Genomic DNA, 13,958 nt, shown 5'->3' with positions numbered 1-13,958 from the left:
GTCCTATCAAAAGCCAACCACCCTTCTTGGCTCTGGGAATCGTGAGTGTGTTCTACAGCAGTAAACTCTGAAGAATGTGGTGTATTGGAACTCACCAGAATTGTAGATGTTTACGTAGGTTGTTTCAGTAAGGGTTCCATCCTTCCACTCCTTGTTTCCCTATGTTTGTCTTCCTCTACCTTCAGGTCTTTCATTGTTTGGTACTAGGCTATACAGGCCCAGCCATAATTCCCTTTCTCCAGATATACTTTATCTAGCACAGGTCTGCGATGGTGCGGGGTGGGTTGTACTCTGGAACTTAAGAGCATATTAGTCTGAAAAGAAGGGCTTACTGTCCTGGCCAGTGTCCTGACAGTTGGGGGCATCTGCTTGGGACATTGGAAAAGGTGAGATCTGTTCAGATTGGCCTCTGACATCTGCATATATGAAGTCCCAAGAAGCAACAGTAAATACTAAACAGTAAAACATGTAAGCAGTAAAACCTTCAGAAATTTACCATAAGTTCCTAACACAACAGTAATTTGAGTCTGGCTGTATACATCCTTTGTTTTGTAGTGTACATAGATAAAATGTTATCTGAAAAAAATAATTTAAAGACTAAGGCTGTGAGGGGAAGTCATTAAGCATCCAGGTGACTGGCAACATGTGTCCTCATACAGACTTTACACCTTCCATAGGTAAAGTCACTTCTTTGAACCACAGCAGCCCCCACAGCCTTCCTCTGTAGTGAGTATACAGGCTACTTTAGAAGTAGCTGTTTGATTCTATCCACAGCTTTTCAAAACTATTTGAGGGTTGGATGGAAGGCACTCTAGTGTCAGTCTGCTTTTACAGTAAATTTGCACACAATTGCACCGTCAAGTTTTATGGTGAAAAGTACCTCTTGTAGTTGTCGGTAGCCCTGTAAAGTGTGGATGAGGTAAGTGGTAGGTGTGTTTAAAAATGTCAAGCAAAACTGAATTCTCGAAATTTTCTTGAGTCTGTATCAGTTATTTAAAGTGTTACTGAAAGGTTCATGGAGAGGAGTCCTGCAGTAAACTTAATCTGTAGTAGGAGTTGTTGACCATCTTTTTTTTTACTTGCAGAGGAAAAAGGAGGAGGGTGTTATAGACTCTTCAGATAAAGAAATTCTGGCAGAAGCTGAAAGACTGGATGTTAAAGCTATGGGACCACTGGTTTTGTCAGAGGTGCTGCTTGATGAGAACATTCGGGATCAGATTAAGACATATAGACGACATTTCTTGCGTGTAAGTAGTGTAGAAAATGTATGCAACCTTAACCGAAACTGCTGTAGTTTGTATTAAGCTGTTTGTGGTGGGGGGTTGTTTTTTTTTTTTTTACAACTTAAACATTTAAAGAGCAGCTAAAAAATGTTTTCTATCTTTTTAATCAGTTTGATTCAGCTGGAGTAAAACTTACGCATGCAGTACATCTGTAAAAGGTCCCACTTGGTGCAGCAAAAGCCTGAGGTGCCTTTTGGTCAAGCTCAACATTTTATTTAGCAAAAAAATAAAACTGTTTCGATTCACTATTGCAACCATAACGCAAGAGGATTCTGTGCTAATACCCTGCTTGATTTCTTTGCATCCTCTGAGCTCCTTCATCTGGGGCAAGCTTCTTGCCCCAGCTTGAGAAACTTAGATGTCCTATTCCTATGTTGCAGTATTCTTGTTGTGGGATTTCCTGCCTTCAGGCGACTCGTATGTCTGCTCCTATACAAAAGCTTCAGCTTGGCTGTTGCAGCTACGTGGGATGTCACATAGGGCCATAAACCAGGGACCTTGTGTGACGTCTGCACGCACAATCCTCGGAACTTTTCAGCTGCAGACTACTTGGTATCGTGCGATCGCTCCTCCAGATGTCTTATCGACTATAGATAAGTAACCCGTTGGGTTTTTGCATTTCTAATTTTTACCAGTCTTTTGAATTGCTTAGGCTTGGTTGTTGTAGCTTTCAGCTGATGTCAGGGAAAAGGGGAAAGTGCCATTGCGGGCGCTAAATTCCCCATAAATGTGTTTTCTGCTTAGGCCGGGAACATGACCATAATGCCTGCCCGATTTGTAAATCTTTTGTCTGGCAGTTTTAAACCTTTACTTAGAAAACCAACGCCTCAAACTGCTGGCGCTCAGGATGGATCCCGCTTTGGAGGCCGCCCAAGAACCTCTGGATAAGAAGGCAAAGATGCCTATGCCTTCATCGCCTGCTGCTTTGCACCTAGATGCCCTGCCAACTACCAAAGGAGTTGAGCAGCACTTGGTGGATCTGTCTACTCCATTGACCTCCCTCGCAGAGGCTGATGCACAGCCGACGACCGGCACGTCCACAGAGCTTTCTCAGACAGACTCCTGCCGATGTCTAGGGGAACCAGATTTGGTGGTTCTAACGACCAAGATCCAGACGTCTGATGCAGCCACTGCCAAACCCAGTTCGACAGACTCCAACCAAAATGAAGCAGAAAAACACATATGCCTGCTTCTGAAGGCCATTATGCAGGCATTTATGGCCCTTAGGCTGTCTGCTTCACCCCCAACTACTTTCTTCTGCTAATCCCTAGGCCTCCCTCTGTTTCTTCCATTCCCATGGCTCCCCTCCTTGAGGAAGAACATGAATCTACCTACTCTTCCTCGTAGACTCCATCTTGTGTATCCCAGATTGCTTCTCCCAAGGAATATTCTCTTGAGGATTCTGTGGATGGGTCTTCTCCACCTGAAGACATTACTTTTGGTGAAACCATCACCAAAATGAAAACTTTCAAATGGGGTACTTCGCAAATGACAGAAACCCAAAAAAGATACTTTAAACTGCTGCAAATGCTGCCCCCGTTCTTCCTGCATACTTGGATGCCTTTACTGCAGCCTCTAGAACACCTGACTTGCAGCCTCCTGCACCCAAGCACCCTGACTGCTTCTACAAGGTGCCAGAGGAACAAATTCCTCAGCCACCCTTAGCAGACTCAACAGTGATTGCCACTGCCCCTGATGCAGTCTAGGTTGTTAGCTTTTGCCTCCCTATTACCCATGGATAAAGATAGCAAATCCATGGATAAGGATAGGCAAGAAGGTGTACACTTCCTCCACTTTGGCCTTCAGAGCCATTAACTGTCAAACACAACATGACAGTATGCACTGGACTTTGTATCCCAAGCCACCTCTATGGTGGCTTCAATTCCTGACAGTCCCATTAAAATGGTATTTCCTCCAAATTGTCCTTAGCACGACAAGTGTCTAGACACTCCATTAAATGCAGCTACGATGCAGTAGCTTCTGCTCACTCTGCAGTATCAGCATCTGTCCTTAGTAGATATTCCTGGCTTAAACTACAGAATCTGCCAGAGGACTTCCAAGTCCCAAATCTTGGACGCCCCCTTGGATAACTTCCTCTTTGGAAAGCAATCTGCAGACCTATTTAAGAATCTGCAAGAAAAAAGCAAGAAATTACAGGGTATTAAATATCTCCTGGTATCCCCTGTACCCAAATTTTATAGGAACTGCCTGGCTAAGACAAACTTTGTTAGGCATAACCCGCATTCTGCTGCCTCCTCCTCCAGACCCAGAAGAGGAACTAGAAGACATTCCTCATCCAGGCCCACCTCCTCAGCCTAGACTACCCTTTCAGGACAGGGGAGGTCCTAATAATGTGCAACTTGCCCATCTGCCCCTCTCAGCTCGCTTTTCTCAGTCTCCCCTTCTGGCAAAAATTCACCACAGACCAGTGGGTATTAACTATTATTCAAAAAGGATATTTATCCTGGAAACTTATTCCTCCCTGGAAGGGCATTTCATTTCCCCCAATGCCATCCCCTTCCACAAATTGTTAGACCTGCAACAAGGCACAATAGAGCCTGTTCCCACAGGACAAGAAGGAAAGGGATTCTACTCGTGTGTTCCTGGTCCCTCGAAAGGACGGTCACTGGAGACCCATTTTGGATCTCTCCTTCCTAACCCTTTATCTGCAGATTCCCTCCTTCAAAATGCTGTCACATCCCACTCTCTTACTCATACACTCAAATGCTTTCATGGTCACCTTGGACCTAAGATGCTTACACATTCCTGTCAAGGCCTCACACAGACATTTCCTGCATTTCTCTGGCCCTTCCTCGCACTTCCAATTTACTGCCTTGCCCTGGTTTATCCACTGCCCCAAGAGTGTTTACAAAGTGCCTAGCTCCAGCCATTGCCTTCTGCAGGATCCAAGGAATCTAGATTTACATCTACACTTCACTGTCCCTTCTTCAAAGTCTAGGGTTCACCCCAAATGTCGAAGTCCTCCCTGAACCCAGACAAGGACAAGATATTCCTAGGTTGCAGAATCAATGCAAAATGATTGAAAGCTTTTCTCTCCCACAGGACAAGGTTCGATCTCTAACTTCCCACTTCCAGGAAGTCTTGCTCTCCCAGATGGTCACTGCAAGGCAATTCCTTCGACTCTGGATTGATGGCAGCAACCATTCCCATGCTACCATTGGCCAGAATGCATATGTGAAAACTGCAGTGGTACCTCAAAAATATCTGGTCACAACACCAGAGTCACTTGGAACAAGTTATCCCCCTTATTCCCTGTTTAAAGAAGGAAATAAGTTGGTGGATCCAACAAGTACAACTAAAGCTGGGGCTTCCACTGCAGCCCCTTCATCCCACACAAATATTGCATACAGGTGCCTTAGACTCAGGTTGCTGAGCCACCTTGCACTCTTCCAAGCTCAGTAGCAGCCTCCCATGAAAACCAGACACATCAATGTAAAGGAGATGACAGCAGATTTTAGCTTTACAGACCTTCATACCCCTACTGCTACCAGGTCCTCTTCCGATAGTGACTGACAATACCACTAATGTGGTACATCAACAAACAGGGAGGTACCCAAAGCATACCATTTGTGCCCTACTAATTTGGGACCTAGCATCACAGCACTACCTATCCCTGCAAGTCAGCTGCATCCCTTTGCAGGACAAGCAAGCAGACCCGAGCAGAACATCCACAACAAGAATGGATGCTGGACAGGATGGTCTTCTACACATGGTCCATTGGTGGGGCACTGAACAAATTAGACCTGTTCACCCCCACCCCCCAGAGCAGACAGCTGAATACCTTTTGCGCAAAGACTTACTCCCCTAAGCCTGGAGAGTAGACTCATTCAGTTTCACCTGGGAGGGGAAGTTCCTTTACGCCTCCCCCCTTCCCTCTTCAGGAAGGACAAACCAAAAATCTTGCTAGTGACTTCCCTACTGGCCAAGGCAGCACTGGTTCCCTCTTCTACACAGTTTAGCCAAGAGCAGTCGCTGCAAGTTACCCCACAAGGTGAAACTTCTGACTGATAAAGGAACTCCCCTACACCCACACTTGCAAATGCTCTTTGACTCTGGGGGGGATAAATTACTAACCCATCAGACACCACTATTCGGAGGACATGTTATCAGTCCTGAGTGAGGCCATGAAACCTACTAGAAAATCATACCTTACTAAATGAGAAAGATTTACTCAGTGTTGTCTGGGACAGGAAAGGGACCCTTACGAGGCTGACACACCCTCGTCCTTTCATATGTGTCAACTTATAAAAGGTGGACTTTCCTATTCATCAGTGAATCTGCACCTCTGCGCATTCAGCCTGCTTACTTCTAGAGCTTCCCTAGTTAGCCAGGCTACATGTGAAACCTTAACGGGTTTTTACACATCAAACCACCTAGGAAGCCTTTCCCTCCTCTGTGGGACCTGAACTTCTTCATCCTGGAAAATCTCACCCAGCTCCCCTTCGAACCGGCTAATACAGCTTCTCTACAGTTTTGTACTTGAAAAACAGTACTGTTAGTGGCTAGTACCTCTGCCAGATGGGTTTGCGAGCTGCAAGCCTTAATGGCATGCTCACCTTGCACAGTTTTTCATAGGGATAGGGTCACACTTTGAACTAACCCTCTCTTTTATGCCCAAGGTAGTCTGACTTCTCTAAATCAATCCATTCACCTACCCAATTTTCCCCTCCCACTAACCAAGGAGAGGGGATACTCCACTCCCTAGATGTCCACAGGCAACTGAGATTTTACCTGGACAAGACTAAAGACATTGGGAAACCCAAACAACTCTTTGCATCTTTCCACCCCAGGGCATTGGGCAAGGCAGTCACCAAATAGACAATTGCATCCTGGATTAGAAGGGCAATCTGTTTCTGCTAACGCCACGGAAAAACCCCTCCAGTTGTGGTTAAGGCACACTCCACAAGAGCAGTGGCCACTTCAAGGCCTTCCAAAAGGGCATGGACACAGCTTCCATTATGGAAGCAACTACATGGTCCACTATCCACACTTTCACTAAACATTACAAATTGGACCAAATCTCCAAACCACACACAGGATTTGCCAGGGCAATTCTACAAGGCTTTGTGGAATCCTCTTCTGCATCTTTGTGTTTCACTGTTTATCTGCTTGCAGGTAGCCCTCAGTCGGCCTGAATAACAAAGTCTTGGGTCCTGCGTCGGTTGCTGTCCTTTCTTGCATGATGTCAGGTCAGGGGTATAAAACATGCAGCCAATGCCATCACATCAGTCTTTCTTGCTGTGTGGTGCCTGAAGCAGTTTGCAAGTGCCGGTCGGCCGACTCCTGAAATTTTTGTTTGAGTTTCAGAACTGAAGTCTTCAACTAAAGCTAAGTACCCTGTTGGGGAAGCATTTTTTCTTGCTCCTTACCGATGTCCGTAAAAGTTAATTGCATTACTTGTGGAAAGCAAATACCTCAAGATTTTCATTCGTACTGTGTTCCTTGTCTAATCAGCAAACTGTCCGTCTGTATATTTTCACCTCTAAATATTTTGGTTCTCTGTTTAATTATCCAGAAATGTCATCTGTCGGCCATCAGACTACCAGGATTCCAAAAAAACGCAGACACAGGCTGCAGAGGTCCAAAACTGCAAACTACGCTTCTTAGCCAGTCGCCAGTTCGCTGGTACTCTGAGGTGCTTTCGCAGCCCCCTGGTACCCACTACTGATTCGCAGGCGTATGAGACCCATTCTCAGTCTGGTATTAAGCGAGATGCTTCAACTATGGAACCTGCGGATGTCTCTAGCTTGGATGGGTCCGGAGCCACTGTGCAAGCAATGGCTTCTGAGGGTGTATTCAGGCCTACAGACTTGCATCTTAAACCGGCGCCTCCTTTACTTAGGCCTAAATATAAAAAAACAAGACGCTCAGGCCTCTGCCTAAAAAACAAGAATGGCTGAAGGTCTAATAACTCTAATCAGGGGTAGCCAACCCCCCCCCCTTTTCTAAGAGGCCTAGGACTGAAGTTGATCCTGAATTGATCCTGAATCTTCTGATCTGTATTTGCCCTTATCTACTTTTGAAGATTCTGATGCAGAGGACTGCATTCCCTTTGCTTCCCCTCCTGAGGATTTTTCTTTTGGGGAAACCTTACTCTAAGGGAGCATTTCCACTGGGAAAGCCAGATTTTTTCTGATTAAAGAGAGGTTTAGGGATTTCCTTCTCCTGCCTCAGCATAGGTCTTTAGCTGTTCCTCCTGTACTTAGACGTTGCTTTTTCGGAATCTAGGTTGCCCCCTGATTCCCTGCCTCCCGCTCCCAAAAACCCTGACCGATACTACAGGGTCCCAGAATCCCACAAGTTCCTTCTTAAAAAATCTATTTCACAAGGGCCCAAGAGCATTAAGGCTTCTACTGCTAAAAATCCTACCCCTTCTGATGGAGACTCAGGGCGCTGGATAGAGGGTTTACACTTCTACAACCTTGGCCATTAAGGCTTTAAACTGCCTGATGTTCGTGTTTCACTGTTGCAGTCATTACAGTTGGGTTATCCTGCTGGCAGGCTACCCGCAGTTGGCCTGAGTTCCAGACGTCTGTGCGCCAGGGGTATAGAAGATGCAGCAGACGCCATTTTCTTCAGTCTTTCTTGCCGCACGGTGCCCAAAGCAAAAGCAGTTGGCAAGTGCTGGTCGGCCGACTCCTGAGATTTTCAAGTACGAATTTCAGAACTGAAGTCTTCATTAAAGCTAAGTACACGCCAGCAGTGGTATCCTCTCTTGCACAGTCTGACTGCTACAACCATGCCACCTGCCTAAGACCCCCTCCCTGCTGTCCCAGCAGGGGGGCCAAATTTTGCACCCTACGCTTCAGACCCTGAACCTTGCAGCCTGGCTAATCCTCTGAACTCCCCTCTAGCAACCCTCTAAGCAGATGCTGGATGTCATTTCTTGAGGCAAGGAGACCTAGTACTAGAAAATCCTATTCAGAAAAGTGGAAAGTATACTGATCGTGTTTCACTGTTGCAGTCATTACTCTTGGGTTATCCTGCTGGCAGGCTACCCTCAGTCGGCCAGAATTCCAAAGTCTAGGTCCGGCGTCTGTTGCTGTCGCCTCTTCCCTGACATCAGTGTGCCAGGGGGTATAAAAGATGCAGCCGACGCCATTTTCTTCAGTCTTTCTTGCCGCGCGGTGCCTGAAGCAAAAGCAGTTAGCAAGTGCTGGTCGGCCGACTTCTGAGATTTTCAAATCTGAATTTCAGAACCGGAGTGTTCATTAAAGCTAAGTACCCCATTGGGGAAACTTTTTTTCTTGCTCCAGACCGATGTCAGAAAAAGTTAACCATTGTATTTCTTGTGGGAAGCAAATACCTCAAGGATTTTCACTTACTGTATTCCTTGCCTAGGTCCTGATCACAACGTTGCTAGCTGTCAATTTTGTGCTAGATTTAAGCAATGCACTAAGCGTCGGTACGGTTTTGCGTTTCATTACTTTGGCAGAAGATTTAATTATAATGCCGTCTGATTGGCAGACTACTTGGAGATTACAAAAAATGAAAAGGACAGTCATCCTAGATCCAAAACTGACTAGGCTTCTAGGCCTGTCGCCGGTTCTCAGTGGGGTGCTTTCGCAGCCCCCGATGCCCGCTACCTCAGAGCCACAGGCCGCTTCCAACTTCCACGTGGAGCCGACTGGGCGTCTGGAAACTCAAGGTATTGGACACTCTGAGACTATTCCCTCAGATGGGTCTGGAGTCGCTGAGCAGGAATCTGCTTCTGAGGGTGTTTACAGGCCTACACAGTTGTATGTGAAACCTACTTCAGCTGCAAAGACTAAAGCAGCTCTAAAGACAAACAAGTACAGCATTCACCTGGACAGGCCTCCATGCCTAAAAAAACAGATGCTTAAAATGGCCGAAGGCCTTATTACTTTGATCAGGGATTCCCATCCCCCTCCTGAAGAGGCCTAGGCAAGAGTTAGAATACGACAAACCTTCAGACCAGGTTTCCATTTCCTGTGATTCCTCCTCTGAACAGGATTACTGTATTTCTCCCTATGAGTATTTTGATGCTGAAGAATCTATCCCTTCAGCCTCTCCTCCTGAGGATTATTTTTTTGGGGAAACACTGCATACTATGAGGGAGCATTTCCACTGGGAGAGCCAAAATTACTCAGAATCCAAGAAAAGGCTCAGATTTCCTTTTATTGCCCCAGCACAGGCTCCTTGCTGTCCCGCCTGTTTTAGACATTGTAGATGTATTTACGGAGTCCAGTTTTTTGCCAGAATCTTTACCACCAGCCCCTGTTAAGCCAGATAGATACTACAGGGTTCCTGTTTCACACAAATTTCTCTAAGAACCCTGCAGCTGACCCAGAAGCCATCTGAGTTCCAAAGGGGTCAAGGCTTCTACTGCAAAAAACCCAATTCCCTCTGATAGGGATTTTAGGGCCCTAGACAGATGGGGAAAAAATTTATACCTCCGCTACCTTGGCTGTAAGGGCTTTAAATTGCCAATTTCATATGCTCAAGTATTGGCCTTGCTTAAACAGAAAATGCCAGCAAATGCAGGATTTATTGCATGCAGCTGAACAAGTTGGAAAGCATACTTTGCAGTGTGGTTTTGATTCTCTTGAGGCCTCCTGCAGGGCCGCTGTTAGAGGTTGTCATTAGGAGGCATGCTTGGTTAAAAGAAAATTTGCCGGATCATGTTAAAGCAAAACTATCAGATGCTCCTTTACAGCAGGATGCTTTGGTGTTAAAGCAGAAGAGGTGTTGAAGAAAATGGAGGACAAGGCTAAATCTATGCAAACAGTGAAGGATTTCTTGCAGGTACAGCCTCCCAGATTTAGCAGGAACTGGCCTACAAAAAATTGGTCCTTTCCAGTGTCAGACCACAGAGGCAGATACAGGTGTCCTAGAGGCAGATCTCAGCCCCAAGGCTCATACAGGCCTAAACAATGGGGGTGCTCCTACCTCCAAAAGCGGAGAAGACGAATCACAACCTTACAGGAAACGGTCCCAATGACTTTCATCTACCGGATCCAAGCACTTTTCTTTTGGCAGCCCCCTTAGGGGGAAAACTAGCGTTTTTTTTCATCAAGTTGACAAATGGTTACCCAAGACAAATGGGTCCTGAACATAGCATCCCAAGGCTACAGGTTCCATTTTCACACCCTACCAAGGTCAAAAGGTATGTCAGACCTGCCACACAATCAATGGGCAGAGGAACAAAAACAAATTACAGCCCTCATGGATATGAGGGCCATTCAGCAAGTACCACTACAAGAGCAGGGGCAAGGATTTTACTCCAAACTTTTTCTAGTACCCAGAAAGGACAAAACCTGGAGACCAATACTGGACCTGTCAGTTTTAAATAAGTTTCTGGAAGTTCCAAAATTCAAGATGTTGACTACAGCAACTACTGCCCATGCTGGGCAAGAAGGCTTGGCTTGTAACATTGGACCTAAGAGGCATACCTGCATGTCCCTATCAGACAGTCTTGCAGAAGATACCTCAGATTCATAGCTGGCTCAATGCATTACCAATTCTCTGCACTGCCCTTTGGTTTAGCTACTGCGCCCAGGGTCTTCACAAAATGCCTGGCACCAGTAATTGCGTTTTGCAGACAAAAAGGAATCCAAATATATCCCTACTTGGACGACTGCCTAATTCAAGCAGAGAACAGACCTTCTGAAGCATCTGGCGTTTTGTAAAGATTAATTGGCCTAGGGTACGCAGTAAACGAAAAGAAATCAAAACTAGTGCCCTCTCAAATAATATTCCTGGGTGCAAGCTTAAATACAACTGCCCAGATGGCTTATCTCACGCCAGACAAACAAAAGCATCTGACTACAAGAAATTGGCAACAAAAACCCACTTCTCTGCAAGGAAAATCCTGCAGGCCTTGGGTTTCATGGCATCTTGCATTCTACTAATTCCATATGCCAGACTGCATATGAGGAAACTACAATGGTACCTAAAAAGTGTTTGGACTCAGCATTGCCACAGCCTGGAGACAGTAATTGCACTCATTCCCTGCCTGCAACAGGAGTTTCGATGGTGGGCAGAAGCCTGTCACCACAAGGGTCTGCCATTCAGTTTACCCACAGCCAGACACTGACCACGGATGCATCAGATTATGCCTGGGGGGCCCATATGGCTGGTAAATGTATTCAGGGCACATGGCCTGCAAATCAGATGCATCTTCACATCAATCCAAGAGAGGCTAGCTGTTCAAAAGGCCCTGATGGCTTTCAAGGACGTACTTCATCCAGGATAGTTACTGATAGATGAACACTACTACGGTCATGTGGTACATAAACAAGCAGGGAGGTACACATTCCTACCCCTTCTGCAGACGAGCAATGACCTTATGGGACACAGCATTGGCTTTACAAATTCACCTGCAAGCACAATTCCTGCCAGGAAAAACAAATACTCTGGCAGACAAACTAAGCAGAAACCTCATGGATCCACACAAATGGAAACTGGATCCACAAGTCTTCGGCGTGATAAGGAAATGCGGATGCCCAGACATCTGTTTGCCTCCCCTCAACTGCCAATTGCAGAGATTTTGCACAAGGATTTATCACAAGCAAGCATGAAAAGTGGACACCCTATCCTTCAGCTGGAAACATCTAACGGTATATGCTTTCCCCCACTGCATCTCCTTCCCATGGTACTTCTAAAGGTCAGACGAGAAGCCAAAAAGGATAATGATTGCAACAGACTGGCCACGCCAGCACTGGTACCCAATCCTAAAGAACTTGTCTAAAGATCCAGCATGGATTTTGCCTCATACTTACTTGCTGACCCAACAAAACAATCGGATCCTGCACCACCAACTCAGAACCTTAAATCTGGCAGCATGGCATATAATGTAGCCATTCAGAACACTCTTTCAAAAGCTGTTATGGATGTTATCTTGGAGGCCAGCACCAGAAAATCTTATGCAGAAAAATGGAAGGGATTCTGTGCTTGGAAACGGGTATCCTCAGATTTGACAATACCTAACAGATGCTGAACAAAGGCCTTTCCTTCTCAATTAAGATTCATGCCTCTGCCATTTCAGCCCATTACAATACAAAACCATCTATCTTTTCTCATCCTTTAAGGCAGTACCTCAGAGGGGCCCAAAACATTAGGCCTCCAAGGAGAGCACCAATTCCGGCCTGGGACCTCAAATTATGTTTTGGAAAAACTCACACTGCCTCCTTTCGAGCCAGCATTAACAGCAGATATAAAATTCTTATCCTGGAAAACAGCTCTGCTCCTAGCAATAACCTCTGCAAGGCGAGTCTGAGTTACAAGCACTCATGGCTGTGGAACTTTTCATCATTTTTCATCCAGACAGGGTTTCTCAGAGGACAAACCCTACATATATGCCTAAGGTGGTGTCCAGTGTGGCCCTTAACCAAACCATTCACTTGCCAACCTTTTGTCCTAATTCACAGAACAAGAGTTAAATTCTGCATTCTTTGGACATACACAGGCAGTTGCGCTTCTACTTGGACAGAACTAAAGCTTTCAGAAAGACCAAGCAACCTTTAGTGTCATGCTGCAGGATCACAAGGAAAGGCCATCTCAAAACAGGCCGTTTCTAAATGGATAGGCCATTGCATCCGTTTCTATTTACAATATGGCAAATCAGTGCCCAAGGGCATTAGGCCTCATTCCACCAGAGCAGCAACCACTTCAGCCTTTCCCAGAGGAGTACCAACCAAAGATATCTTAGAGGCTGCAACTTGGAGTTCAGTGCCCACCTTCACAAAGCACTACCACTTAACTCTTTAAGTCCAGAGCAGGCTTTGCCACTGCAGTTCTGCACGGCCTCATAGCCTCTCCTAATCCTATTTAGCACAGCCACCTTTCCTCCACTTTGTGATTCAACCCAAGAGTAATGACTGCAACAGTGAAACGGTGAACATAGCACAGTTGTGTTCCTACCATAAATGTAGATGTTGGTGTATTCACTGTTGCAGTCCAGGTTACCCACCCACCATCCCCCTCTTCTTAGCTGGGACTTGTCTGCACTTCTCTATTGTATACAACCTTTTTGGTGTATTTGCTTGTAGAGGAATGTTTTTGTGCATGCATTCTTATTGGAATATTTTTCAGCCTACCAATTTGGGGGCACCTGACATCTGTGGCAAGAAAAACTGAAGAAAATTGAGTCTGCTGCATCTTGTATACCTCTGGCACACTGTCAGGGTAGAGGCGACAGCAACAGACGCCGGACCTAGACTTCGGAATTCTGGCAGACTGCAGGTAGCTTGCCAGCAGGATAACCCAAAAGTAATGACTGCAACAGTGAAAATCACTAACATCTGCATTTATGGTAGGTACACAACTGTACTTTCTCCCCATGGCACCTGCCTCAGACTCCTTCCCTGTTGTCTCAGCAGGAGAATCAGATTCTGCACCCTCAGATGTTCGTGTTTCACTGTTGCAGTCATGACTGTAGGGTTCTCCCCTGCCGGCAGGCAGTCCTCAGTCGGCCAGAATCCCAAAGTCTGGGTCCGGTGTCGGCTGTTCAGCCATGCTCCCTGACGTCAGAGCGCCAGGAGTACAAAGCGGACAGCCGAAGCCATGTTCTCCAGTCTTTCTTGCTGTGCGGTGATAGCAGTTTGCAAGTGCCGGTCGGCTGACTCCTGTCACTTTTCTTAAACTTCAGTCCGAAGGCTTTCTTCTCCTACTCAAAGCTAAGTATCCCGTTGG

At 46.0% G+C, this 13,958-nt stretch overlaps 1 protein-coding gene across 1 annotated transcript in view; it reads left to right on the top strand.

Annotated features, from left to right (window-relative positions):
- EIF5 (eukaryotic translation initiation factor 5) overlaps nt 1-13,958 on the top strand; it is a 587,707-nt gene that overhangs the window by 319,405 nt on the left and 254,344 nt on the right. Inside the window, exon 8 of the mRNA XM_044074522.1 lies at nt 1,086-1,247. Coding sequence (XP_043930457.1) covers nt 1,086-1,247 — 162 coding nt within the window. The remainder of the gene's footprint in view (nt 1-1,085; nt 1,248-13,958) is intronic.

This window comes from Protopterus annectens, chromosome 6.part0 (assembly GCF_019279795.1).
Source record: "Protopterus annectens isolate FY-2018-M chromosome 6.part0, PAN1.0, whole genome shotgun sequence".
NCBI lineage: Eukaryota > Metazoa > Chordata > Ceratodontiformes > Protopteridae > Protopterus > Protopterus annectens.
Note: the sequence above shows the minus strand (reverse complement) of the source record. Positions and strands in the feature narration are given on the sequence as shown.